The 27,923-nt window shown below is 34.9% G+C and overlaps 4 protein-coding genes across 6 annotated transcripts; 2 read left to right on the forward strand and 2 right to left on the reverse strand.

The window, feature by feature from the left end:
- The first annotated feature begins 10,250 nt into the window (after positions 1 to 10,250).
- Ypel (Yippee-like) lies at positions 10,251 to 12,457 on the forward strand. The gene is made up of 4 exons (XM_013325234.1): positions 10,251 to 10,684; positions 10,937 to 10,980; positions 11,913 to 12,021; positions 12,298 to 12,457. The coding sequence occupies exons 1-4, from the start codon at positions 10,517 to 10,519 to the stop codon at positions 12,385 to 12,387; spliced, it is 411 nt and encodes a 136-aa protein (XP_013180688.1). The 5' UTR covers positions 10,251 to 10,516; the 3' UTR covers positions 12,388 to 12,457.
- A 3,721-nt stretch (positions 12,458 to 16,178) lies between these two features.
- On the reverse strand, positions 16,179 to 20,040 carry LOC106127020 (zinc finger protein 674). 3 transcript variants are annotated; one of them, XM_013324953.1, is made up of 8 exons: positions 19,946 to 20,040; positions 18,952 to 19,570; positions 18,710 to 18,823; positions 18,367 to 18,507; positions 17,855 to 17,990; positions 17,426 to 17,655; positions 16,991 to 17,060; positions 16,179 to 16,863 (listed from the first exon to the last, which is right to left on the reverse strand). In XM_013324953.1, the coding sequence occupies exons 2-8, from the start codon at positions 19,548 to 19,550 to the stop codon at positions 16,753 to 16,755; spliced, it is 1,401 nt and encodes a 466-aa protein (XP_013180407.1). In that variant the 5' UTR covers positions 19,551 to 19,570; positions 19,946 to 20,040; the 3' UTR covers positions 16,179 to 16,752. The 3 variants fall into 3 exon arrangements, with proteins under 3 accessions (XP_013180407.1, XP_013180406.1, XP_013180405.1); XM_013324952.1 differs by having other exon boundaries at positions 18,952 to 19,578; XM_013324951.1 differs by lacking the exon at positions 19,946 to 20,040 and adding an exon at positions 19,725 to 19,845 and having other exon boundaries at positions 18,952 to 19,578.
- Positions 20,041 to 20,498: 458 nt separating this feature from the next.
- On the forward strand, positions 20,499 to 24,057 carry LOC106127025 (uncharacterized). The gene is made up of 12 exons (XM_013324966.1): positions 20,499 to 20,799; positions 20,907 to 20,991; positions 21,077 to 21,147; positions 21,223 to 21,538; positions 21,668 to 21,842; positions 22,113 to 22,192; positions 22,285 to 22,455; positions 22,723 to 22,887; positions 23,095 to 23,226; positions 23,320 to 23,424; positions 23,497 to 23,599; positions 23,714 to 24,057. The coding sequence occupies exons 1-12, from the start codon at positions 20,694 to 20,696 to the stop codon at positions 23,891 to 23,893; spliced, it is 1,689 nt and encodes a 562-aa protein (XP_013180420.1). The 5' UTR covers positions 20,499 to 20,693; the 3' UTR covers positions 23,894 to 24,057.
- Positions 24,058 to 25,093: 1,036 nt separating this feature from the next.
- On the reverse strand, positions 25,094 to 26,736 carry Rpn6 (regulatory particle non-ATPase 6). The gene is given in 1 exon segment (NM_001312401.1): positions 25,094 to 26,736. A coding segment is annotated over 1 exon segment (1,263 nt). The 5' UTR covers positions 26,663 to 26,736; the 3' UTR covers positions 25,094 to 25,399.
- Positions 26,737 to 27,923: the final 1,187 nt, after the last annotated feature.

The raw sequence follows: 27,923 nt of genomic DNA on the forward strand, positions 1-27,923 counted from the left end.
ATTAATGGCATTATTTTTATAGTGGAATTTATTGTCGATTAACTAATGAAAAAGGGAAATCACATACGAATAGGTTTGAATTTAATTGCATTGGCCGCGTAACCACGAGTTCGTAAATTTGTCGACGTCGCGATCAGCTGTGCGTTGGTGTTGCCGCCATCTTTTTTTCTTGTTTTCACGGTCAATTATGTTGACATGAATAAACGCGAAAAATCAATTAGCTTTTTCTTGATATTTAAATATTGTTTTAAAACAAGTTTGGTTTAAGCTTCACAAGCACATGACTTTTGTCACGACAATCTGACTCTCAAAACTTGTTATTACCCTTTTTGATGTAAAATAAATAAAACGTATAGTTTTCGATGTTGCTCTTGCTGCGTCAAAGCAGTATGACCTTAAACTTTGCATTTAATTTTAATTTTGTAGAAATTCAGTTTTTATTAATAACTAAGTAAAGGCTACTTCCTAACTTCGTTTTTTCTTTAGTTTCCTTTTCATTCGATGCGGACAAAATCCCGCGCGACAGTCAGTAAATATAATATACATACATACGTAGCTTACATTTTAAGAATCTTTTGTCAATTTCTTCAGTCAACGGATAACGGTCACGAGACCATATTAGTCACCTAGGTCAACACAGCTGTTCACTTCCAAATGATTATATTACCTAAATGTATTGTGGTAGAGTTTAAAATAACAAATCTTAGTATAACATATCTTGGCATACGTGCAAACATGCGCGTACTTAGTAATATACATATACATACAAATATTTTAAATAAATACTTAAACTATCGGATTATTTAGTGGAATTTGAGATGATTTTTCAATGTCAAATTATATAACATAACTTTTTAAGATTTTGCATACCAATGTTCGATTTATCAAACAAACAATTTCCCGTAAATTTTATCACTTTATATAATTTATCAATTAATTATTAATGATCATTCATGATAATCGATACGATAACTTTATTCGATAACCGTCAATCATTATCTTTATTAAAAAAAAAAAACAATATTCCAACAAGAATATTTGTACCGGTAAGAGAAGCTGCTATCGCGGTTAGTTTTGTCTGAAAAGATGTCAAACCTAGGAACACATGCATAGAAAATGGCATAAACAGTACAACGCAATACGAAAAGAAACTTGGGACACTTTTTTGACATTGACAGTAGGGCGCTTGTGATCTGTCATAATTTAGTTTGACATTTATCCATTGCAACATATATTCGTGTCGGACTATAAATGCATGTGTAGCGTGGCATTAACACGCGCAAGTCACGTGTCAACTCTCCAGACGAGTGCAGGCCATTACGAGATGTTCACGTGTTTGTAACACTAACACGATCCTTCAATGATATGATGTTCTTTGTAGTCCTTTATCATTCTATAGACGAATGGATATAGCAAGACTATGATCGATGTAACCCACTTTCCTTAGAGAATAGTGATTATACAGTTGTGTTAGTCAACTCTTTATATTTTGTTAAACTAACTAATGTATGGATCAGTTTGTTCTATTTAAAGTTTAGTTTAATTATTAACAAGTGACTTTGTGAATGTTAATTGCGTAATTTTGTATTTAATATTTTATTGTTAATTTATTGCCCTTTGTTTTATTATTCAATACAATAATACGTTAAACTGCTTAATAAACTCGCTATGAATGCGATAAGTTGTGATACAATGAGAGTCAAACAAATATTATGAGATTAAAAACCGACCGTGGCGATCTCAAGTGCAAACAGGAAAGTATGTCAAATATCAACCTTATTCCATTGTGTTACGGTGCACTCATTCTTCACAACCTACACGTGCATATGCGGAAGACTTTCAGCCCTGCAAATATCACTTATCCATAAGAGTTTGTAAGCACATTGTTATTCTAAATACAACTCTAAACCAAAGAGATTAGATTTATTTTAGATCGTGTTTAACCTCTTTAGATTATGTAAATGCACAGTTGTGTCGAGTAGAGAATCTGTGGTGGGATGCAAAGTGATTTTGTTCCTTATTGCTTTTGTGATAGAGCGTTGAATAGTTTGTTGTGTTTTAATGCGCCACAGCTGTTATCGTTGCATAAGAGCCGGCAGTATTGCCATTATCAGTCGGTTTGTTTTTATGACGCAAGCGGAGCGAGGCACAGGCTGAGGCTCGGGGGCAATGATATACGAACATAATACAATACTGCGATTATTTTGGTGATCTGACATTTGTGTAGTATCAAAAAACAAATCTATACATCGGTTGTTAACTACGAGACCTACACCAAAACCTTTTGACTATTTTAATTTCTTTGTACCTTACTAGTCTCAACGGTTTTTAAATACGAACAAAAATACGAATAATATTAGGGTTTTTTTTCTGTATAAATAAAAAAAATAAATGTGTACAACGCTTCTTTAATCCAACTGCATAACGTCAAAATATGAGAAGAATTGAAGACATATATAGTAGTTCACAGTATACCAACATATGAGAGTATAAAGATGCGGTAATCTAAATTCAAATAACCTCAAGTATATAGTGCCATCCAAACTTTACAGCGCGGCACTCCCCACATATGAAGGTAAGCGCTTCATCTGTGAACCTAGCAACTTGTACAAACATTCGCTCGCAGCTAACTGCTAGCCACTAAAAGGTTTGAATCTAGTAATGCCAGCGGTATCTGTAAGTTACTCTGTGCATATTTTGTTTATTGTTAGTTGCAGTGCGCCAACGCGCGATCTATTTCCATTACACTATAATTAGAAACAAGCCGATCATCTCCGGCAGCCTTGCGGCTAAATCTGGCATTTCAAGATCAATATCGGCCATCCCCCGCGGACTGGCAGCGCATTCCTTCTGTGTAAACAACTCTTATACCTCAGGCTATGCACACGAAGATTCACAAAAACATATGAAACAATATTGGATTCATTAGCTAAGAGTCAGTTTAATACAAGAGACCAATTTCCCCTTTGCCATCTTTCTTTAAAATAAAATCTATTGCAGTTATAGTTACCCCCCCCCCCCTCCTCTAAGTAATTTTATTTATTCTGTATAACATTTTAAAGTGAACTTAATAATAATTAATCTTTTCAAAACAATTTCACGGGTGAAAATATACTAAAGATTTTTGCATACATTTCTTGTACACAATAAATATTATTTTGAACAATGTGCATATCTTTCTATATCGCAACGCAATGGAAAGTGTTGTGAAATGAAATACGTGAATTTATTGGTTTGTTTGTTCCTAAATTCCATTCCAGCGATGCAACTCCGGGAACGGAAGTTATGCGATAATATGACATATTTTGTATTACGTAAAGTCCACATTCCTACAGCGATTCAACGGAAACTTCTAAAGTATGTTTGACCGACTTTACTTTGAATGTATCGAATTGTCGCCACACAGTGGAATTTCCTTCATTCAAACTATTTATCATATGAATAATACGGAAAGTAAATTATTTTAAAACGTATAATTAACATTATATTGCATATTGTTATATTTAAGAATTTAATAAATTTGTTTTTAAGAAATGCAAATTTATAAGTCTTCGAAAAACATATACTTAAACTTTAGGAAAACAAAACCCTACATTGAGCTAATATTTTATATTTCATTTAAGAATGACCATAAATCCAAACTACACCGGCCATATACATATCTCTATTCTCCGTTAACACATTTGTTTTTCATTTGAACAAACTAGAAAGTAAAAAAAAATAAAACGCGTGCTAATCCTTTAACAAACAGTACAAAAGAGCTTACAATAATCTTGAGCAAACAGCGTTGTTTGAGGAGCAAGATGGGGGGGGCGGAGTGAGGGGCGCGGGGTTACCGACCTCTGTATGTGGGCCAGTCGGTAATACGACGCGACTTTTTGTTTATTTACATGCAGATATGTTATCACCTATCAGTGTTATCAGGCGTTGCGCAGCTGTATTACACTATCGATATTATATGTTTGAGTGTGTGACCTTTGTTATAATTACTTTTTTGCGTTTTATTTGATCTTATTATTCCTATGACATCTGTAACCCTTATGTTATGGTAACAAATCGCAATGATTATAACCATATTAAATACCATAACATTCACAATGGTAGGGTGATTTAACCGGTTATAATCATCGTTAAATTAGTTCAAAGATAATTAATTACGCTCAAAATAATATTATTATGTATAATTGTTATTTATAGCACATAAATTACGCAACATATGAAATAGAGCCTGTCCTGACGTCGCAGTTGATTAATAACCGTCATATCCCGCCGTACGTCACGCGCGTGACAGCGGGCTTTAGTTGAGCGTGATGATAATTGTCACGGTGACACGCTCATAAGACACAAAGGATACTAAGGCTGCCCACACGCTTAAGATGATCCAGCTTAATCGTAGAAAGTTTTAATTACGTACGCATTTTTATATAGTTACTTCGTTTATTTAGTTATAACTAGGAAGACGAAACGAGTAGTACTATCCTGAGTTGTACAGCTGTTCATATCTCGAGTTTCAAATTATGTAAAACTTGGTATCGACTTTTAGAGTTGTTTTTAAGGACAAGCGCTGTTTACCTCATTAGAAAAAACTTTGACTTTTTAATTGGTCATCAGTACACATTATTTTTTTATTAAAACTGAGTATTAAATAAACGACCACGTATATATACAGAGCAGAATTCGCCTAATACTATGCATGGTCTACCTAAATATTACAGTCATAGGATCGTGGAGACTACGGACCTACATGTCGACAACATTAATGAACACGATATGTGGTCACGCAAATGTTAACTACGCGATTCACAGAAGATCATTGTATCAATGACAAGCGCGAGTCAACGGCCGCGGAATAGGAAACGCAAATAGATTTGTTTTTGTCCCAAATTCACTTTATTTAATACGTCATCATATAAATAGACGCGAATCAAAATAAAAAGCAACGGTTTAGAAATTGTTGCGAACTCATAAATTATTTAGATTGGTAATTATAAATATTTTTTCATGTCTATCATCTTCAAACGATGTATCACTTGAGATAGTTGGTAATAAATTTCAATCAATTTACAGTCAAGTATTTGTAAATGATGGTTTTAAAAGACGCAAAATATTTGTAACTTTGCCAAATGCGTACTTAAATAACAACATATTAAATTATGGAAATAACAGAGATAGTTTAGATATATATCGCTCTTTTAAACTTGTTAAGGTCAAGCAATTGTAAACGTTCGTTTCCACTGTCAAAATATCTGGAATTACAATATGTTTTTGCATGATTATTTCAGCTGAGAAAACCTACATTACCATTATTCCTTACATTCTTAGGTAAATTACGTTTAACACGTTGAACGCCACGTCAGCCATAGGTGGCTGACACTAGATTTTCTGTTTAGGTCGCATCAACCATCGGTGGCTGACAGCATGTAACATGGGAACTATAAATTTTTACACTATTTTGCGTTAAAAATGTAAACTATTTTGTATTGTAAACGATCGGAAACACCGGCCCTTTAATACCAGTGCGTATAAGCGGCGCTCGTGGCCTGAACGGGATTGTCTTAGAAATCCGCGTGGCTCTCAACGTGGTAATAGATTTTATCCGTCCAATTTCCTAATGTGGATTCGTCGTCGAAAAACTAATAACAAAGTATGATGTAAAAATTGTAATATAACGTTCAATTATTCGAATTAACCGATATAAAGAAGAATAGTATGCATTTTAAATGTATGCAATGTTTTACAAACAAAGGAAAATATGTGACATTCAATAATTATTATGTAAATTATGTATGTTGTATATAAACTCTGTCGTTCTATGTATGTTATTCTATGCCCATATGCGTCTATTCAAACATTTACAACTAAATGTCGCGATCACATTTTTATTCTGTGATATAATAAATACAATACTAAGTATAACAATAACCGGGAAGTTATTCGTGAAGAGAGTTGGTTTAATGCTGGCAACACACGTTCTTCTTCTTCTAATGCCTCTCCATTACTGGAGGTTGGCGGTCAGCTCAGCGAACCCTTTCCTGTCCTGTGCCAAGCGAAAAAGTTGTTCAACACACGTTAGGTTAGGTTAATTTTACTTGACAGTTTTAACCTTTGTTTACCGATAACGGATGTTTAAATAAAACTTGCTTAAAAAATTATTAATGCATTGTACGTAATTTCATGTCTTAACATTTTATTACAGCTGAAAATTAAAAATAAATCAAACATAAATGTCATTTTGAGCTTGCTAAAAATAGATCAAGTTATGTTTTTACAGCAAGTTTTTGTTCATTCACGTTTTATGTAAATTAACAATTATAGTTCTCGAATGTTCCGAGTGCGTGTAAGCAGTACCTATAAAATTGTTTTTTCTCATTATTCTGAACAAACATGGCCCTAGTTGGTCATGCCACACGCGACTGTTGATACCATCTTTACATTAGCGTGAGTTTTCACCGCCAACGCAGCTACAAAATATATCGTTGAAAAGGGGATTATGATATGTCGACAAATACAGATGTTTAGGCAGTGGCATCTTACAGTTAAACACGTGCTGGAAGCAACATGTTTTGTTAACCTTTAAAGTTATCTCCTGAGTTAATCTAATGGTTTTATATTCTTAACAAGCCATTGAGTTTATATCCGCGGTTTTTTTACGGGACAAAAAACTATTAGGTTAGTCACTTGGACTTGGTATTTAGTTCTAAATAGAAAATTCTAGAACCATAGAGATATTAATTGGAAAACTTAATATGTTTACATCTATGCAGTATAATACGTATGTACGGATAACATTACGTATTCTTATTTTATATTGAACGAGATGATAGATGAGACAATTTATCTTGATCAAAAATGTCAGGTATTGGGATCTTATTAATAATTCATCACGTAACAAAAACAAAGTCCTCCAAATTCGCTACTTTAAATATTGGCCTTATGTTAGTTTCATACTAGGGTAGAACAGGGAAGCAGAGCAGTATACACTGCAGTACTGCTATTTAAACACACGATCAAAAATATATTATTATGTTACGACGTTGTGCGTTCAAACTGTAGTACCGCAATGTAAGCTGCTCTGGCTCACTGTTTTGTCCTAGTGGAATACGGTGAGCGTTCATTCCACAAATGGCCTGAAATGGAACATTACGGTTTTACGGCGTAAAGTCAGATTATAGACGCAATCCTGTTAGGTCTTATCTAGGTCTATATCGTCCCAAATACAATGGTATTCATATCATAAAAGATTGGAATTCCAAAAGAATATTTATTGAAGTACATGACAATTTAGAACTAAAGAATTAACGTCGGTTACCACTGGAGACACCGAAAATTATATTATTATCTTTTTGTTTTCGAGTGAATGACAAGTGAAAAACAATTAACAATTTTTTGTAAAGGTAACTACTTTCTAGTGGATGTCCGTATTGACTTATTATAGAAGAAGTCTAGTCTTGAGAATTTTGAGAAATCAAAGTTTTACATTTATTTGGATGTTAATTAAACCTTATATCTCTGTAATAAAGTTCTTCAACTTTCTTTGTTAATTGATATCGCCAATTTCTAAAGGTTGTTGTACTGATTGAAAATACGCAACTTGATAACGTAATTAATTAGTTCAAGACGAAATCTAATTGAAATTATTTTATCGGAATTATATTGATTTTTTTTTCTATCAGGAGCATTGACCAGTCGTCTTAGGTCAATGAACTTTGTGATACTACGCAATTATTGAGTATTTATTAGAATAATTGTCCTTGTTAGTGTTCACAAGTGTATAATGTCCTGCCATAGACAATGTATGGTCGACTGACAGTGATTCAACTGACAATTGGTTAATCTAAACTTGCGTTTCCATTGAACATTTTCAAAATATTACCATCCCTTTCATTCTGTTTCAAGAAACAGAGATGAAATAATCTTATTGGACGGATTTCACAGTGGAAACTGTTAATTTGAATGAAAATACCCGACGGCATTGACCGTGAATATAATGTTAATATTGCTCATTAACATTGAAACGCAAGCAAATGTGAAAATGCATTTAGTAAACAATGTATCGATAATATTACTGTTACTTTTGTTTTGAAGGGTTACTTTCCTGATGATTTTTAATATTATGTGGATATAGTTTCTTACTTACTCCGCTGGCGTATCGACCCAAAGTGGGTCTTGGCCTCCGACACAAGAGATCGCCAAAGTCCCCTGTCTTGCGCCTTCTCCTGCCAGTCCATCGCTTGTCTATATAGTTTCTTGATAGAATAAAATAATTAAATGTACTGATAAAAAAAGGTTTTATTGTAACACGTTACAATAAAAATAATTGTATTTAAAGGTATTTTATTTTTCATATTCTTTACAACTTGGCCATCTAGATATCGATCAACGAATATAAGAAAAGTTTTTTTTTGTTAAAAACCTTCACGATGGTGTAGTTAGATACATACTGACTTTGTAGATAACTTTTTATATTTTTATCGCTCTAAAATAGTGCACGAAATTAATCGTCGCTAACACACAAGCAAAGTGTGAAATCTAATAATAATACTTTTGTAACGATGTTATATAAACAGCTGTCTTTCTCAATGTTAAAGAAATTAATTTAAACTATACATTATTGCAATTATTTCCCATAAGACTCTGTACAGGTATCAATTTGTTGAACCGCAGTAATAAAACGAAATGTTATGAAGACAAGTAAAAGGGTAAAAGACTTTTTGAAATAAATTCAAAATATTAGATAGCAATCTACCGATCAATAAAGTTCAACCTTTTTCCAAAATAATCAGACTTGTGTCAGACGAAAGGAATATTAAAAAGTTCACCGCACCGTTACGTACTTAACATACTTTATTAAATGTGCATCACCCAATTAGTACCGATATGACAAAAGCCGAGTACACACGAGGCGTTTTGACTTTTTCATAACGCGCGTTTTTTCAAAATGCTATGAACCACGATCAGAATCGTTAAATGTCTTCCTTGAATCTGCAGTAAAGGTCTGCCTTAGTGACTAATCAACTTGGATAGTCGTCGCCAGTAATATATCTGTTGACATACGCTCTATACGTATACCAATGTATATCTAGAAGGCCTAAAGGATCTTACGCGTTTTCGAAGCACGCATTGTAACACTTAGTATGTACCCGCTATACTTACTCAGGTTGGGGTGAACAGTCTGACCGCGCGAGCGTAGGGTAACTTGACCGCTCCTGACCCGTCACCGACCATCGCTGCCGCCGCGTCATCACATCAACCGTGTAATCATTTCCGACTATTGATCGAGAGATAACATCAAACCACTGCCCACTCGATATGCTTATAATTTAATGACCATCTAAAATAACGAAGCTATAAAAAGGACGATATTTATAAGTATAATTTGACCAAATCATGGTGCTGAAGTGTTTCCTATTTTTGCAGTTTCTAACCCTATTTCATACAAATTTCTTTTGATTTTTATTTAAATTCTAGTTGATACAAATGTACATTCTTGTAAGATGTTGTGTTGTGTTTTTGCAGAGGGTGGCGGGGCCGGGCGCGAGCGGGGAGCGCGGCGCGCGGGGGTGCAGCGCGCGCGGCAGCTGACCGCCGGCGGCGGCTCATGTGGGCGGCCGGCGCGTGCTGCGCGCGCCCGCCAGGTCAGACGCAGCCCTTACTACATATGATAGCTCGACATTGTAATTACCTAGTGATCTTCATCACATATCCGACGAGGAGTGTTGCATCATCTCGCATCTTTTGTCGGATACTGGGATAATAAGGCATCTGTTAAGATATGTAATTCTTTTCGTCGGATCGTAGGCAATTGATAAATGATATAATATGCACTAATACGTCGCATGAGTCCTGTTGGTGTAAAATGCCTCGCGTGCACTGCGCGCCGCCCTGAGCCCAATGCACTATACAGACACCATAAAGAATAACCTCTGAAAAGATACAAGAAAATACCGTGTTACTTCCCGTCATTCTGATCTCTATCGATAACGACAGATATTCCTAAAACTATTCTTTTTGTAGTCTAAATTAAAAAAAAAACATCTTCAATTATAAACTTAATACAAATAATCTTGCCCGGCCTTGAATTATACCACTGCTGTTTTACTAAATAGGTCACCGTTATTTACAAATGAAGTCAATAGCCTTGATATTTTAAATTAATCTATTAACATACAAACTACATTATAAAAACATTTTAAAATTCAACAATTATTTAAACGATTCTACCATACAATTTTTTTTAGAAAATATTTAACTTGAAATAAACTCTGTACCTCAAACTTATTATAATTTCTTAATTATTGCAATGGCTAGCATACAAGGGTAATATACCAAATTAGTCACTTGCTTCGTTACGTGGCAAATACATTAAAGTGACGTCTACTTTATACTCTTGGTCCTTTGAGCCGGAGCCAGAGGCAGGGATGGGGGGGCGTGGCGTAGGGCATAGGGGGCGGGCGCAGTGCAGGCGGGCACCGAGGGCCCCCAGCTGACGGGGCTGTGTGTTAGCTAGCAGGCACTCATGCGTGACGGGGTGAGTAAACGTGGCGGGGTGGCAGGCGAGGGCGCCGGCGCGGCCGCGCGCGCGCCGGTCAAGACCTTCCAGGCCTACCTGCCGCCGGCGCACCGCACCTACAGCTGCATACACTGCCGCGCGCACCTGGCCAGCCACGACGAGCTCATCTCGAAGGTAAAACCTCACATTTTTACACATCACACATTGTTCTTAGCTTGGAAATTAATGTTGCTTTGACTACTTGATGACTTCAAAATTTAAATGCTTTTCCAAATTGTTCATACAACATACGTACAAACATACTTCTATCAATAGTATAGCACAAGATAGCAAAAATAAAAGAAAATAATTCATAATGGTATAAATATTAACAATACAAATGACTGTATCTGCTGTATCGTAACTTCATTTGTGTTATTTTTGCAGTCGTTCCAGGGCAGCCAGGGGCGCGCGTATCTTTTCAATTCAGTGTGAGTATTACTTATGTATTTTTAACTCGGTACTTTATAATTAAATTGTATTAATCTTACTGTATTTTGAATACGTTTAAAATTAAAATTATTTGAGTTGTAACTTTAAAAAAAGATATTATGTTTAATAATTATAGAAAGCTAAGCTGTTGTGGTTATTGTAAAGTAATGAGACATTAACGGTTTGGAGATTTCTCTGGTGAGAGGCTCGCCGGGTGAAAGTCCTTGTGGGTCATGGTTACATCCGCTTTCGTCGAATCTTTCTATAGAAATTTCCTCCCTGTTATCTTTAGTTTGAGCTTTTATCGAGTAATTGAACTAAAAACATTGTATTAGCCAATTTTCTTTGATAGTGTTTGAATATTTTAATTTTTAAAGAACTTACTCAAAAATACTTTCTTTACCCTTTAAGTACATACAGTTATTTTTTATAGAATCTCGTGACATTGGTTATTTACCATAACCTTTAACATACCATAGTGATGTGTCGTGTTATTTGCTATATCTATTTAATTATTTCCTTTGGAGAAGAAACTATTCATGGTGCAACGTGGCACACGGCGAGCGGCGACATTTGACGGCTGTTGCACAAACTTCGTGTTTGCATTTCACACGTTTATAATAACGTATTGTTGTTAAAAATCATTCGGTTCAAGGCTTGAGACTCGAATATTTCACAATATGACAATTACATGCGTCCTCATTTAAAGCGACAACTTCACATGACGATGAATTGATAAATGCATTTCATTCATTTGATAATCTGAAGAGTCTTATGGCGTGGATATAAAACAAGTCTGGGAGTGATCGATAAAGTAAAAATATATGACGTTTTTCATCAACAACACATATTCCTTGTCTAACTTAAGCAGACTTAGATTTTGTAGTGTTGATTTGTGTTTGTTATATGTTGCATGTTGTTGTTATTGCAGTGTGAACGTGGGGTGCGGTCCGGCGGAGGAGCGCGTGTTGCTGACGGGGCTGCACGCAGTCGCCGACATCTACTGCGAGTGTTGCAAGACCATGCTCGGATGGAAATATGTCAGTATACATACCTATGTATCTTGTATTAATACACTGTTTATCTCGGATGCGATCTTCATGAAGTTTCGTTGTGTTCTTTTAAGCGAGCTGTTGCTACTGACATATTGTGCTTTGAGGAAGCTTAGTTTTTACCCCCTACACTAGTTGTAATCGCTGCACTTGGCCCCTGTCGTTCTCTACATCCAGATATCGTACATGGTACACTGCCAGGTCCTTTAGACCATGGTCTAAACTTTTTATGCTTGCTATATTATTTTGTTTTCTGTTTTCCAGGAGCATGCATTTGAGTCGAGTCAGAAATACAAGGAGGGCAAGTTCATAATAGAACTGGCGCACATGGTGAAGGAGAACGGCTGGGACTAGCCGCCGCGCCGCAGCCCGCCGCCCGCAGCCCGCACCCCGCAGCGCCGCGCGCGCCCTCGTGAACGATATATATTATATTTTTGTCAAAGTAATAAATTCTTATTGGGAGGTCGTTCCCGGGGGCGTGCGGGGGGCGTGCGGGGCGCGCTGAGGGCGTGCGAGGGCGAGCAGGGGGCGTGCGGGGGGCGTGCGGGCGCCGGCCCCGCCCCCCGGCGCGACCTACGCATAAGTAACCGATCTCAGCCGCCGCATTGGGCTTAGCATTGTAACGAGTAATGTTTAGTTGTAACGGAGGGTCGGCGTCGCCGCTCGGGCGGATGTACCTTAAGTTGTATTAGTTGTATGACTCGTCAGCCGCAGCGAGAGAACGCCGGATACTTTCTCTTGTCCCCTTTACCTGTGATAAGTACCTTAGTGTAGAACTTTTTGGATTACTTGAACGATTTTTAGTTTTCAAGAGTCGCTCGGGAACGTCGGACGCGTGTTCCTAAACCTCTCTGCTGTACAATGTCGCTTTCGGTTTTTATTTTACGTTTCGATAAAACTAGTCGTGCGGAGGTGAATTCGTTTTTTTTTTAATTATTTGCGTCGTCAGAATTTGTGATCGCTAGGTTTAGTTACGAGTACTTTACGATAATTCCTTCGTATTTTAATTTTATCTAATAATTATCATTTACTCTCGTAGAATTGTTTAAAGTATATATTCCTTTTCGTGTGAGAGAAGTGTGCCGACAGTGCGGCGATGATTTTATACCGAGGAAGGCAGGAGCGGCGTTTTATTATTCATTTATTGTTTCTATTTTAATGTAATGATAAGTAGTGACATTTAACCTATACTTTACTGTAACCTGCATGCCACTTCATTGTGTATAGAGAGCCTTGTCTATGCGTGGTTCAATAGGAGGAGCTTCGATATGTTACGTCAATACAAATCGAAAGTTTTACACTGTGCGAAACATTCGATTGAGTGGCTCGGAATAATTTGAATGATTTTAATACATAATGTCAAAAATGTATAAAAAAATGATTCAAGTTATTTGTGAGTTACGTGCGACGTTGGAGGCAACGCGGAAGACTTATGTGCTAACACTATTAATATAACAATAACGAGGTATGTATGTAAGTGAGGTATACGCGCCGGCCACGCCGCGGAGATATGCAATTAGTTTGTAATGTGTGCACACGCATGTCAACGGAAACCGCCTGGATATCATTACTAAAAGTCGGCCATTTTGTTATTGCATAGACAAAAGTGACGGACTCGAGATATTATAGCGATGCTCAATCAAAAATGCAATATATCAGATGTTATTGTAAATGATATAATTATTATTACAATAATTATATATTTAAATATAAACATATGTCGGAGTGAGGTTAGTTATGTGACGAGGGAGCGTTATAACTGCCACTAGTTATATACTTTGTAATATATAATATATATATATATAAATTAAACTTCAACATAAGTCACGCTCGTTTCATAGTCTACAAAAAAAAACCAATTATTTTTACATTATAAATGTGAATAGTCTGCTAAATTTAGGCGTTTCAAATATGTTTAGAATAAGACCATGTTGCCATGTTATTATTTTTTCACGTGTAATGTGACCACGATATGATTTTGTGACTCATTTTATAAAGATTTGTTCACTTGCACTTCATTTTTGTGATCGCACCTTTACGACAAAGTACGTTCGGTATGTTTCTTATAAAATGAGTCACAAATCGTACTAATAACACCAATATTTTGTAATAAATGTATGAATGCTCTTCTGAATTTAAACGAATGGCCTAAATGTTAACTGGCAAAGAGACGGAGATATGTCATCTTCATACATATATGGAAGGCATTTTTACCTATTAAGAAAACTCTAAGATAAAAATCAGCTAAAAATATTTGATGTTCAAAGTTCATAATATATCCGTCTTTAAAATGTTATTGGAAATATAAACCACACTTTTCTATTATTATAAAGAAAAGTGCGAGTTGAAATCAAATACATTTTTATCGATTAATTTATAGAAAATTAATTGGCATAAAACACAGAATAATATTAATAAGTCGCTTAAAAACATTGTAATATGCCGATGAAATTAAATTTAATGGTAAAATTGTTTTCAATAGTGTTCAAAACCCTTAATATAGTTCCAAATAGATTTATTATTACGCCAATTAGTTTTCTATTACTAACATCATTAGACCCGAATTAGAATGTTTACCTTTGGTATAGATTTGGTAATAACGTGAACTATAGATAGATTCAAGACTATTGAAACACCCTGTTCAGAACACCTGGAGGTCAAAAGACCTACGATTTGTCAACAAATTAAATAAGGGGTGTTCAAAAAATATATTGGATATCACTGGTTAAGAAGTTTTGTAATAACCAACTGTATAAGTTCACGTAACGGTAGCAAATCAAAGAAACAATGTAAAAGTGAGAAAATTATTGAAGAAAAAATGGTAGGTTTCTGTGAAGCATATTTAAAATATTTTTCTACTCGGTCGTTTAGGAATGGTATTAGATATTTTTGGACCACTGTTAGGGTAAAGCGATCAGTATTGGAGATGATATAAAGTTAGTTTTGGTGAATGTTGGAATATTGTGATTGTTGAGGTCGAGTCTACGAGTTAAATAATGCTTTTCTTAGCTGTAACACTTGCACTGGACATAATTATATTCATAAAATATATCAAGATCCAGAACCTTATGATTACGGTGCGTTTCCACTGATTTAAGACCAGTACAAAAACATATATGGATATGTATCTTAAAGTACTTAGTATTTGTACACCAAATGCCGTATAAATATAATAAAACGATTCACTATTGAATATGAAAATCATTAAAAGCCGTGAAACAAAACGCACGTGTAAACAAACCTTAATAATTCAAATCTTGCATTTTTTTTGTCCAAAACATCAGTGTTTCGCAATTTATGAAACATGTATAAAAACATATATGATTGAAACAAGATGTTTTGTGCATGTTTCGTCAGTGAAAACCGATTGTTTTAATAGTGAATAGTTTAATTATGTTCAGTGCACAAACTACGTGTAAACTTGCATTGTAAGGTATCCGTTAGTTTACCCAAATAAAAAACCGCTTAATATTTTTGTATTTTCCTAGCGTGTGACATGTTGCGGAACATGTTTCGTGTGTTGTAACGGTCGTGTATGCATTATGCTATAGATGAGTATTTCATAAAAACAATAAGTGCGTAATAAAACATTATTTCTTAATAAATATACTTGGTCATTTTATTTATTTCCTACTAACTGTTGCCCGCGACTCTGTCCGTGCTGAATTAAAAAAAAACCTAAATAAGAAGCCTATGTGTTCTTCCAGATTATGATCTACATCTATGACAAACATCTATCCATCCATCCATCCAAACATTCGCATTTATGATAGTAAGAGTAAGATTCTCCTTGTCAAAATTATATTTCTTTTACATTTGGTTTCTGAGACCAAAATATCTGTATAAAACATGTCGTTATCCCTATCATTCTTTGACAAAACATATTTTAAACATGGATTTTGTTGTCAGAAACCCACAGTTAAAGTGATTATAACAAAGTGGGGTGTTGAGTTAAATTAAAAAGAATCATAAATTACTGTTTGTATTTCTTAACTTATCAGTTCAAAGTTCTTAATGTTTTTAAAAACTTAAAACAATCAATCAATATATAAATAATAGAAAATTCAATTAACATAAAACTCTCACAAATCTAAGAAGATTTTTACTAAAATATACAGAAATTTCATAAGAAATATTAAAATCAGTCTGTATTCAGTTAACAATAAATACATATTGACTATCTTAATTAAGTATAAGAGACAAAATATTGTCCAATCTGGATAAGCGAGAAACCATTCCCTCGGACTTTTGTTTATCCAGTTTCTCTGACTATCCAGAGAGGTAACACAAAGTACATTCGCTCCAAGCGATTCCATAACGAATTAACGCGCGACAATCTGTGACTTATACAAAGTTATTCTCAGTTCTATACATTTTTAAAGTTCGTTATGGAATCGCTTCGGAGCGAATGTACTTTATCTAATTCCGCGGAGCGTTTATAAACTAAGAGAAAATACAACAAGAATCCAGCTCACATTACATCTTCAGTGTAACAATAACAATTGCATTGTAATCATTTAAATTATAACATAAAATAATTAAACATATATTTACTAATGTCTTCCAACAATCACATTCGTATTAACATATTTTGGAAACACGTACCCGACTTGTACAGCTGCTGGTGACGTCACTGAGCGCGCGGTGACGTCACTGAGCGCGCGGTGACGTCACTGAGTGCGCGGTGACGTCACTGCGGGCACAGGTGGCGGTGTGACGTCACGCGTCAGTGAGAGGTCGCGCGGCGAGCATCGCCTCCTCACTCTTGAGAACCACTTTGGCGTGTTTCAGCTGCGTCTCCGTCAGCTGCGGTAATGTTTTGAAGAACATCTGAAAATTAATCAAAAATATATCTTAACAATTAGTTATTAATGTGTTATTCCTTTGTATATCCAGCAATGTATCTGAAAACTTTTATATAAATTATAAACAAAATAATAGACATGAGAAACTTTACCTTTCTTGTAATTAAATCCATTCCGTGCACTCTCTTCATATGCTCCTTGAGGACGGACTTTCTGCGAAACCTGAAAATGTATGGTAACACAATGTAGTAATACAATGGGGTAACTTTGAGCTAACCATACATTTCTACTGCTGAGACAAACAAAAATATTGTCACATATTTAAAGGAGGATGAGGTAGAGGAGACTGCGGTTTTACGATGCGCTAACGTTAAGACTGAGAAAGCAGACGGTCTGAGTTGTTTGTGTAAGGTGTCGTCATAGGGACTGGTATATTGTATGATAGGGTGTGGGGGTAAAGAGAGTGGGGGCGTGAGAAATACCACTTGGGGATAGAGGATGGGGGTATGGTAAGTGCCCCTTGGGGTAAAGCGAGTGGGACGAGAATTACCTCTTGGGGGTAGAGTGTGGGGGCGTGCGGGGCGTACCTCTTGGGACAGAGATGGCAGGCGCAGGGCGGCGGCAGACGGCGGTGGCGGGTGTCGGCGTGCAGCTGCAGCGCGAACTTCTGCGCGAACTGCTTGCCGCAGAGCTCGCAGACGAAGCGCTTGCCGGCGCGGTGCGTGTGCAGGTGCGTCACGAGCGCGCTCTTGGCGGTGAACGTGCGCCCGCACTGCGCGCACTCGTACCGCACGCCGCTGTGCTTCTTCGCGTGACGCTGCGCACAACCACAATAAGCTAACACCACAATGGCGCGCGGCTAGAGTTGCGCAGTTAAATACTTCATGGAAATTGACAGTAAATCGGACGATGGAAAAAAATTAGCCCGTCTTCTCCTTACGACATAACGAAACATATTTTTATCACGACTTCTGTCGGTGAAGCCGGGCAGGGCGGGGCGCGTGGGTGTGTCTTACCGAGAGGGCGGAGCGCGAGGTGTACTGTGCGGGGCAGGAGTCGCAGCGGAAGGGGCGCAGGCCGAGGTGCATGAACTCGTGCGCCTGCAGCGTGCTGCGCGACACGAACTCCGCCGAGCACAGATCACACGAATATCTGACAAGTGTCAATTATTACCTTTTAATTTCCTAAGTAAATAAAAACAATTGAATAACTCTTGTTTAAATAATAACGTATTGAAAACAAACAATAAATAAAAACTTGATTACTTGAGTACTTACTTGATACACTTTTGAACACTGTGACACAAGACAAAGCTAGCTGTCGCATGCGGCTCCACCCATACCTTATTCAAAATACCTAATTGGTAGCCTATGTGTTCTTCCAGACAATGTTCTATGTCTATGCCAAATATCTACAAGATCCATGCAGCCATTCTGGACATTTACACATTCATTCATCCATACAAATTTTAATCATCACATTTATAATATTAGTAAAAAGTAAGATAATAATGGTAATTAGTACATACTTGTGCGGGGGTAAGGGTGAGAGTGATGGCGGATGTGGGCGCTTGCCACCGGAGCGGCCGAGGCAGAGTGCGCGCGCCTGCAGCACCACTACAGCATCAGGTGCATTGCAGCGCTTCTCATGCTTGTACAGATTTGTTGTACTGCAACATACATTATTACAATGAATATATTTTGTTAGTAAATCACCATTAAGAGCATTCTTTAGTGTATACTCAGTGGTTCAGTTTAGTTAGTAGTAATTCCAGTAGTAAATATATATCTGAATAGTCACCTGTGAGTTCTCAATGAATTGCATATTTTTTAAAACAATTTTAAAGCTATTGTTATTAATGTTATCTATACCTTCTAAAGTCAGCTCCGCAGGCATAGCAGATGAGATAGCGAGGACCATGCTTCTCTTGATAGTGACGTGCAGCAGCAGGTATGGTCTCTGACAACCGGTGACAGTACAGACATCTAAATCATATAATAATATTATTTACCATCACTATAATGTTATTATAGCTTAAAACTGATTCAATAAACATCTTTCATTGAATTAATGATTTTTTTATTTAGAATAAGACCAAAGGACATGTACTTACTCTAACATAATCCCATTCAACATGTAATAATCCAAAGGTGGGGGAGGCGGTTTGACCATCTTCATTATACCTGATAGAGTTTTAATTAACTTTTTTTTATTAACTAACTCAGGATACTGTTGTCTCAGTTCTTTCACAAAAGATTTCTGCTGCCATGGCTTAATCATTGTATATCTTCTTTTCTTTTTAGGTTCGATATCAGTCACTTCATCAACTGCATCCTCTTCATCATCTTCTGGTACATAGTCGGTATCATCATCAGGGAAATTTTCTGTATGGTCATCATACTCTGGAAAATTATTTGTACTATCCTCATTCTCAGGAATATAGTCCATATTGTCGTCATATTCAGAGTCTACTTCAGTCTTTATGTCATTTTCATTTAAATATTCATCGTCCTGTGGCTCTTCTTTTATGAAAATGTCATTTAACGACACCTCTTCACCGAAAGTGTGAGCGGCTCCTATTAAATTTTCTATATCATATTTACAATCCTCATCGTCGACTTCCGTTTTAATAAAAGAAACAGTATTTTCTACATTTTCGTATTCATTTTCGTCGCCTACTATAACAACTATCATATCATCATCGTTCTCCATGTTTTAAATATCTTCTGGAACTAATTCACTGGAAAAATAATAATAAAACTACATTAATTTAGGCAATAATTATACAAAACTCCCCAATGCCGCGTTTAGCACTATTGCACTCAACTTCCCTAATAATTAAGCAAATAGTAAAATAATAACTAATAACGACGGATGACCTAGTACCTTTAATAAAATGCTATGAAATTCGAGTGAAAATCCCGCGGAAATTTATTTATGTAAAATTTACTCTCTCAACAATGTTTTATCACAACAAGCCAAAGGTAAAAGCCATTCCATCTTGCGAGTTTGCACATCTTCAAATGTCAAACATGTTCTTGAAATATTTTTTAAAATTTTTAGTAAAAGTATTAAATATCTGTTATGACTTTAGATAATTTGCTTACCTTAGTTTAAATCTCGAAATATAGTTTACGTTTACAAAAGACAAAATTGAATAAAATAAAAATTTATGATACTTGTCTTTATTTCTTTATTTCCTTTGCCAATTGCCAAATTTTTCTTTTGTCACAACCAAAGAGTACAAAGAGTATATAAAATAGATAACACAGATAAATAAAAGTATTAAAAATTAAAACAACTAACAGTGCTTGTTCAATGCTACTTAAACCAAAAATTATTATGATCGTATATAGTTTATGTTATGTTACACTGAAATGCACAACCGTAACCAGTAGCCCAGAGTGGTAGGTAGGTTATTACTAAGAATAAATGGGAAAGACTAAGGATCTCTTATTCATTAAAATTCTCCGTGTTATCGGTTCGCGTAAAAATGTGTTATTAAACGTCGTAAAGGTGAAGACGGGAATATCGCCGGACGTAAAAGTGGTGAATTTGAAGCACATGAAAAATATCGAGTTGAGAAATACTTATTTATGTCAGCAGTCATTGATAATGTTGCGATTTGTGAGTTTCATATACTCTTTGGTTGTGACAACCAACCTTGTCATATTGTAGAATACTATCTGAACCAAAGAGTATGTAAATCTGAACCTTGTCATATTGTCACTAGATTGTTTGTGATTGTTGTGGTGTGGCGCCAAGACAAGAAATAATATTTTATTGTGGTACAATGTGGTACAAACAATAATTGTAAAATAATTATATCCATGATTAATAATATAAGAAACAAAAATGACTAAAGAAACTAAACTATTTGAGAATTTTCCTATATTATGTACGAATCCTAAGGTGCTAGCTTTGGAAACTACATTGCTTCAATCATTTGCTAACTTCAAAGGTAAGAAGGTTGTTACAGTACAATACATGGAGATCAAATCCATATATTTATTCAGGAATAAAAACTGACTGTTTAAATATATATCGAAATATGCTTTTATTTTATAGACATACTGTTGGAATATGAAGAAATATTTGCAGAGTTAGAAAGCTACAAAAGTCAAATTTTTATACAGAAAGAAAAATGTGAAAGGTAAATTTTAATTCAATCACCAAAAATCTAGTAAACTTTTTTAGTAGTGTACTTACTATTATTTATTTGCATTCATTTATTACAGCAAATCTTGTAAAAGTTCACAATCTTTAAAACAAATTATAAATGAAAAGAATAAAATGATCCAATCAATTGGTAAGGAATCAAATAAAATCTGCTTGTGATTTGTTCATTATACAAAACTCATAAATAAATAATTAAATTTTACAGCAAATATTTTATTAGAAATAAATGAAACAAAAGACTTAGACACAATAACAGATGCATTAAAAATTATATCATGTGACCTGTCACCGTTGAGTCCACAAAAGTCAACATCGGAAGAACTATCTCCTGTCTTTGAACCAGCAAGTATATATGATAAAATATCAAGTAATTCTGATAAAGAATTCACCTCCACATCTGAAATTGACAGCATTCCTTCAGGCAGAAAAAGTCCCATCATACAAACTAAAAAGTTTCGGAATTCTTCAGATTTAGTTATAGATAATGTTGTACAAGAAAAAAAGAAATGTCCAGAAATATGGTTAGATGTATTTCATTCATATTTCAATTATATATAATCTCATTAGATAGAATTTGTATCCTTTTATATACCAGCATGTAATCAAACCTTGTTAAACAGCATTCAAACTTTTTCGTTTTTTAAACACAGGCCAACTCCAGAGAAAAAGATGTTAAAGCTTGTCTTTGCTACACCGGGAAAGAGCAAATCAAATGTGAAACAGAGACAGGCTCGCTTAAATTTTGTGAAGGAGAAAACAACAACAGTTGTGGATTTAACATGTTCTCCTAAGGAATCTGACTACTCCTCCAACAGTATGTCACAGGTACACATACAAGTCACAATATTCCTTACTGCACTGAAACAACTTGACCAATTTTTATGAAATTTTATATACATATACAGTAGTGAAGCCCCCGATGGGCTCGAAACTAGTCTGTGCCGCCACCGAACGAATGTAAGTGAGTGTTTAGCCGTTTTTATATAAGTTCATATTCAGTAGGTGTGGAAATCGGCTACTATCTATTTTTAAGCCCTTACAAGCAAGTCTTAATATATGTAATTTAAAAATTAATGTTATTTTTGTTGTTGACAGAGTATCAAGAAGGAAGTATTTGAAAATGATGATACAATTCTTCCATCGCCCACTAGCGGACCTATTCATTTCTCTTCAGTGTAAGTTGTCAAGTAAAATATGCTTTTCCTTTGTTTATCAATTTTTTTCTTTAATTGTACACATAAAATTAATTTTCTAAATTGTATTTCAGATATAAATCAATGTGCAAAAGCAGTCCGAGAAAGATGAAAAAAACACTGTCATTAAATAAATTAAAAACCAAGGAAGCTATCTGTGATAATAAAGAAAATAAATCTATTAAAGTTGAAGATATTACTAAAGATGATATGGAAGAAATTAGTATTATAAAAGAAACCAATAAGTGAGTAAAAATCTATCAGTTTGCATTGTCAAAACATTTTTGTTCAAATATATTGCCATCCTTTTCATTCATTGTGCAAAAAAAGAAACAGAGTTTATTATATGAGTTCAAATGTTTTGTGGACAGTTAATAAATAAAATAATTTTGACACCCTTAATAACACAGAGGGTAAGAAAGTACAAAGAAATTTTATCAATATGTCTCTTAGTAGCTGCATCACAATAATTTGAATATATTATTTCATATTTTCACATTTCTTATGTTCAGATCCAGTACTACACCTAAAAAATTCAAAACACCGCTATCTATATTTAATATGAAAACAGAATGCACCACATTTGTTGATGAAAACAATGAGAATTTATCCAAAGAAGTAACTGCAGATAAAGAAATTGAAGAATCTATTAATATTTTAAAACATTACCCAGAAAGGTATGTGTATTTTGAAGTGCAGTTAAGGGACTAACTGCATCACTCAGAATTTATACTCAGAAGTTCTTTAGTGTAGATTTTTAGTAATTAGAGGGTTATTATGGCAATTAAATTTAACATGCCATTTATTTTATCTCCCATTACAACTTGTAATATCTACTTATTGAAATTTATCAAGTTTTTTTTTATATTTTTCTATATTTCCAGATTCACTAAAAGTCCTTTGAAGCCTCAAAGTCCAATATTGAACTTGCAAAATCAAGAAGCAAATGAAAGCATATCTCTATTGCAGAGAATTAACCAGTTCGATAAAAAACAAGATGGCGCACAACCGTGCAGGTAAAATATAAATAAGAACAATGTAATAACATTTTCAATTAGAAGCTAATTCAAGAAAGCAGTAGTTAAGGCGTTATTTTTTTAATTTTTCAGCCCAACCAAAAGACCATCTTCACCGAGTGATATACCAGCCAGTTTGTCACTTCTAAACAATAATTTCACCGCAAAAATATCTAATAACAAAGATATTTTCAAAAGGTAAATAAAAAAATCATGTCTAACTTTTTTGATTAAAATAAAAACTACTGCTATTTAAATATTTTATTTTAGAACGAAACCAGTTCCAGTGGAGCCAATGTTCAAAGAGCCAACTGTGAGGAAAAAAGCTGAGAAACTCGCGTTACCTGGATGGAGTTGTGATGAATGCAAACAGGTAAGTACATTTTTGTATAAAAATTAAATAACAAAATAATATATTAATTACTTATTTTAACATTTTATTTTTAAAGAAAACATGTTTTCTTTAATCGTTACTTTTTATTTGTAGTTCTACGATGAATTATACAAAGATAATCCTGAAATGCTGCGTCAAAAGATGTCGGAATGTTCGCGGCATCGCGGACGTCGCGACCCCGCGCGCCCCCGCACCCCGCCCGGCTACTGGCAGCCGCGCTGGCATGTACCCAACGATACCGACGAGTTCAACCGACTCAACGATGCTATATGACACTCGGCAATTATAGGAGAATCAACAAAGTTACATGAAACTTAACACTATATTGGAGTCAACAAAGTACACATGATGTAAGTACTTAAAAATAATGGTAAAGTGTTTGATTTGTTATGTGTATATATAATTTGTAAATGAAAAAATTAAAGACTGTTCTATTATTTTTGTTTTTTTGTTTCAATTCGTAGTTTTCACCCTCTGCATCTCTGTCTATGTGGATATCAGGACGACTGAGAACTTTTGAGGTGGATTTTATAGAGTACTTGCATAATACAATAGGATTTAATTGTCTAAAACAAAACGCTATTTGACTTCTAGTGTAAGCATCTGTTTATTACATGTCTTGGAGTTTAGTTACTTCATAAAATGACCTCATTCAACTAATTTAAGTAAACTCCAAATATGGTAAAAATAGCAAATGAAATCATAGCATAGGTACTATTATAATTTTTTTTGCTGTTTGTGGGCATATTCTAATAACTTTGAAACATGTAAGACATGACATAATATTTTTAATTACTTTTATAACATACATTCAAATACAACAAGCCTTATTATGTTGTTAGCCTCTAATAATTTTCTATTTTCATTGAACACAATTTCCTTTTAAAGAGGACACAAGGTTATTTAAAAGGTTATTCAGGCAATAGTGACTTGGAATGTTAAATATAACTACAGATCTCCATGTGCCAAAACACATTTATTGCTTATTTGCATTCTCTTTGACAAAATAAATTTGTTCAGTATGGATATTTTAGCAGTTTAAAATACACAGTAAGAATGACATAAATTACAAGCTATCACCCGCGCGGAATTAAAAAAAAAAACTTATTAGTAGCCTATGTCATCTTCCGGGCTATTTTCTAGATATATGCCAAAATTCAATGAGATTCATGCAGCCGTTTTGGAGATACCTTTAAACAAACATCCATCCATCCATTAGCATTTATAATATTAGTAAAATTAAACTCTAAAAATATTATAGACTTACTAAAAACAAGAAAGTTGGTGCTTGGTTTTCTTAAACAATAAAGTATATTTGTGTATAATCCTTTGTATTGAAATTAAATAGACCAATGTATGCTTATAAACTTTGAATAATCATTAAAACATGCAAATTAATGTCATAGGTGGGGTTTCAAAACAAACAACAATATAAGAGAACGGCTTTTATTCTCAATAAAACAGAATGTTATAATTTGTCACTAGCTTAAATAAGAAAAAAAAGAAATTTTGGAAAATTTTATTAGGGATTAGTACTGAATATTGCAGACCTTAGTATTTAAAACTCAACATTAACTGGAAACTAATACAGAATTAAAAATAAGGTTTTAAAGTTTTTTTTACTTTTGACCTCATGTTTTATTAAATGAAATTATTTTTTTATGTATGATTAAATGAAGATGGTTTTGTTGTGAAAATGTTTTTCTTTTGTTTATAAAATTTTTGAAAAAGAAATTCACTTTGATATATATTTTAAAAGCTACAACAATATACCGAGGCCTATGATAGCTTCTTGGCTTTCTGGTACAATGTATCAACAACCTTGCTCATGTGATGAATGGTCTCCAGTACCGTCTCGTACGTCTTCTCCAGGGGAGACTCGTCATAGACTATCAGTACACCCTCCCCTTGGTCCAGGATCCCATTCAGTTTCTTATCCAGGATCATTTGCGACAATTTTTTTTCAACTTGTACTACAGGCAGACGGATTGAACGAGCAACATGTTCAACTTGTACTCTCATGTAAGGCTCAACTATACGACACAAATTCTGTTCTAACATTGTATCATACAAAGCCCCCAAATGTGCACGGACCACTGCATCTTCCTCCAATTCAGGTTTGTAAGTTTTTAAGGCCGCTTGGAAGTCTGCCAGTGATCTTTTGTGTGATGCAGTTGCTACTGCACGCATCGCTTCCATCTCTTTACCTGCATACTTCAAAGCAGCTTTACTTCCACAAATGGTGCCTACTTCCTCAGCCTGGTTGAGCATTATTTTGGACAATAACATATATTTTAGTGCAGTAAGAGCTTTTGGACTATCTGCACCATCATAACCTTCAAATGCTTCATAAAAGTATGAGTAAGCAGTTTTGAAATCTCTTTCATCTGCTGCATGTAATATTCCTGACTGCAAATCTAGGGCTGCCTGCATTTTGGGTGGACAATAGATGGCATTGGCGGTGGTCCTGGCCGATGTTAATGAAGCTCTGGCTTTAGGCAAGTTACTCAGGGCATGATAGGTTTTGCTTTCCAACAACAAAACTTCAACAAGTAAATTTTTGTCATCTAACTTCTTTAATTCTCTGAGCAGAGCAGTGGCCAGGTCCAACGCTTCTGTGTACATACCTGTGTCGTAGTATAAGGCAACGAGGCGGGCTTCCAAAGATTGCCTCAGGAACGTTCTGCGCTCTTCTTTCGCCCATTCTATACATTCTTTGCACAGCTGCACTTCAATGCCGATGCCCGCTTCCAAGTCCAAGAAGAAGTCGACAAGTGAACGTACCAACTTTGCTGCTTTAGCCTTACTTATAAGGCTAAGGAATGGCCGTGTAGCTTTTATTAATTCTGCGAGTTCTTTTGCTTTGCCCTCTTTCTTGTATTTCTCCCCAAGATTCAAGATTCCTTGTTCTTTTGCACGTATGTTTTCTTCGTCATCTTCGGGGACCTCGCCAGTGCTGACCATTTTGTCTGTCATGCGAACGTCTTCGTCTCTGTTTGCTGAGGAGACGCGCGACCTCTCGAATAACATTGCACCGGCCATGATGTATATATTTATCTCTAAAAAATCTGTTATAAAAGGACACTATAATTGCTATACTTTTTCTTTGTAATTTTGTATAATCGCAAAGTCATCGACGACCTTCTCAGAAACAAATCGTAGACGCGTACAAAGTTGCCATGTCAAAACAATAAAACCAGAGACAAACAGACGAGGTAAGGAGTAAAAAGAATAATTTCAGCACTGGAAAAAAAAATTGAGTGTGATATGTATAGTCAAACAAGGATATCTCAATATCTGAACCGGTGATAGAGGCGCTGGCATCGCAGTAGGGTCTTTCAGAATATATGTAAAACGATTTAGAAAATAACGAAAGGTTATTCTTTTTTAGAGGATTTTATGGGGTTTTGACGTTAACAAAGGGGCGCTAGTGAGCTATCATAATTTAATTTGACTTGTGCCCACGAAAGAGTACATATAAATAAAGCCCTTCGTATCGGATAGTCTTATCGGTCTATATAAACTTTTTTGATGTTCTTATAATCATACTGTCAAGTTTACCGTCAATCACATCAAGTGGGTAAAAAAATATAAGATTTGTCTTACGAATATAATGTACGATAAAAAAAATTGTAATTAATCGTGAAAAAAAAGAATTAAGGAGCAAAATGACTACGAAACCAGTTTTGGGTCCAGAGGACAGTGTACAATTTTTATTTGAGATATCCAAGGTCGTAAAACTATTTTATGAAACTCCAGTAATATTTTTCACCAGCAAAGATTACTCTGAGTATGTTTTTAATACGATGTGTGAATTACGACTATGTTTACAAACAGACAATAAAAGTAATTTAATGGACATTATACTCGATTTTCACTTACAATGGCTGCACGCAGTCAATGATATCGAGAATTTTATGAAATTAATAAAAGATCTGACGAAAGATGAAATCTCTCAGGCAATTAGTTTTACTATTGACGCCATGGCACTACGCCTAAAGTACTATGAACAATATATGAATGTTCAGCGACAATCGCTAAAAAATGAAATTCAAGCAAACATTATATCGGACATAGAAATTGTAGAGGAAATGCACGAACATGTCATTCATATTATATTGGAAAAATTAAAATGTTTTCGTGGCTGTGAAATGCAATATGAATTTAATTTAAAATTAAATTTTGCTATAGAAGAATTTCTGTATTGGCTGGACAAAATATATGACAGTCTTGCCATGCTGTTGTGCAACTATATCAATTTTAATGTACCCCATCTTTCTGGGGATTTAACTAAAACTTTACA

The sequence above is a fragment of the Papilio xuthus genome, unplaced genomic scaffold (assembly GCF_000836235.2).
Source record: "Papilio xuthus unplaced genomic scaffold, Pxut_1.1 DF824888.1, whole genome shotgun sequence".
Taxonomy (NCBI): Eukaryota; Metazoa; Arthropoda; class Insecta; order Lepidoptera; family Papilionidae; genus Papilio; species Papilio xuthus.

Coding starts and splice junctions, on each gene's coding strand:
- Ypel (XM_013325234.1), top strand. CDS start 10,517: ATGCGTGACGGGGTGAGTAAACGTGGCGGGGTGGCAGGCGAGGGCGCC. Junction 10,685..10,936: donor ACGACGAGCTCATCTCGAAG/GTAAAACCTCAC, acceptor TTATTTTTGCAG/TCGTTCCAGGGCAGCCAGGG. Junction 10,981..11,912: donor GCGTATCTTTTCAATTCAGT/GTGAGTATTACT, acceptor TTGTTATTGCAG/TGTGAACGTGGGGTGCGGTC.
- LOC106127020 (XM_013324953.1), bottom strand. CDS start 19,550: ATGGAGAACGATGATGATATGATAGTTGTTATAGTAGGCGACGAAAAT. Junction 18,508..18,709: donor TGCGGAGCTGACTTTAGAAG/GTATAGATAACA, acceptor TGTATGTTGCAG/TACAACAAATCTGTACAAGC. Junction 17,061..17,425: donor TGCCATCTCTGTCCCAAGAG/GTACGCCCCGCA, acceptor ATACATTTTCAG/GTTTCGCAGAAAGTCCGTCC.
- LOC106127025 (XM_013324966.1), top strand. CDS start 20,694: ATGACTAAAGAAACTAAACTATTTGAGAATTTTCCTATATTATGTACG. Junction 20,992..21,076: donor CAGAAAGAAAAATGTGAAAG/GTAAATTTTAAT, acceptor CATTTATTACAG/CAAATCTTGTAAAAGTTCAC. Junction 23,227..23,319: donor GATGGCGCACAACCGTGCAG/GTAAAATATAAA, acceptor TTAATTTTTCAG/CCCAACCAAAAGACCATCTT.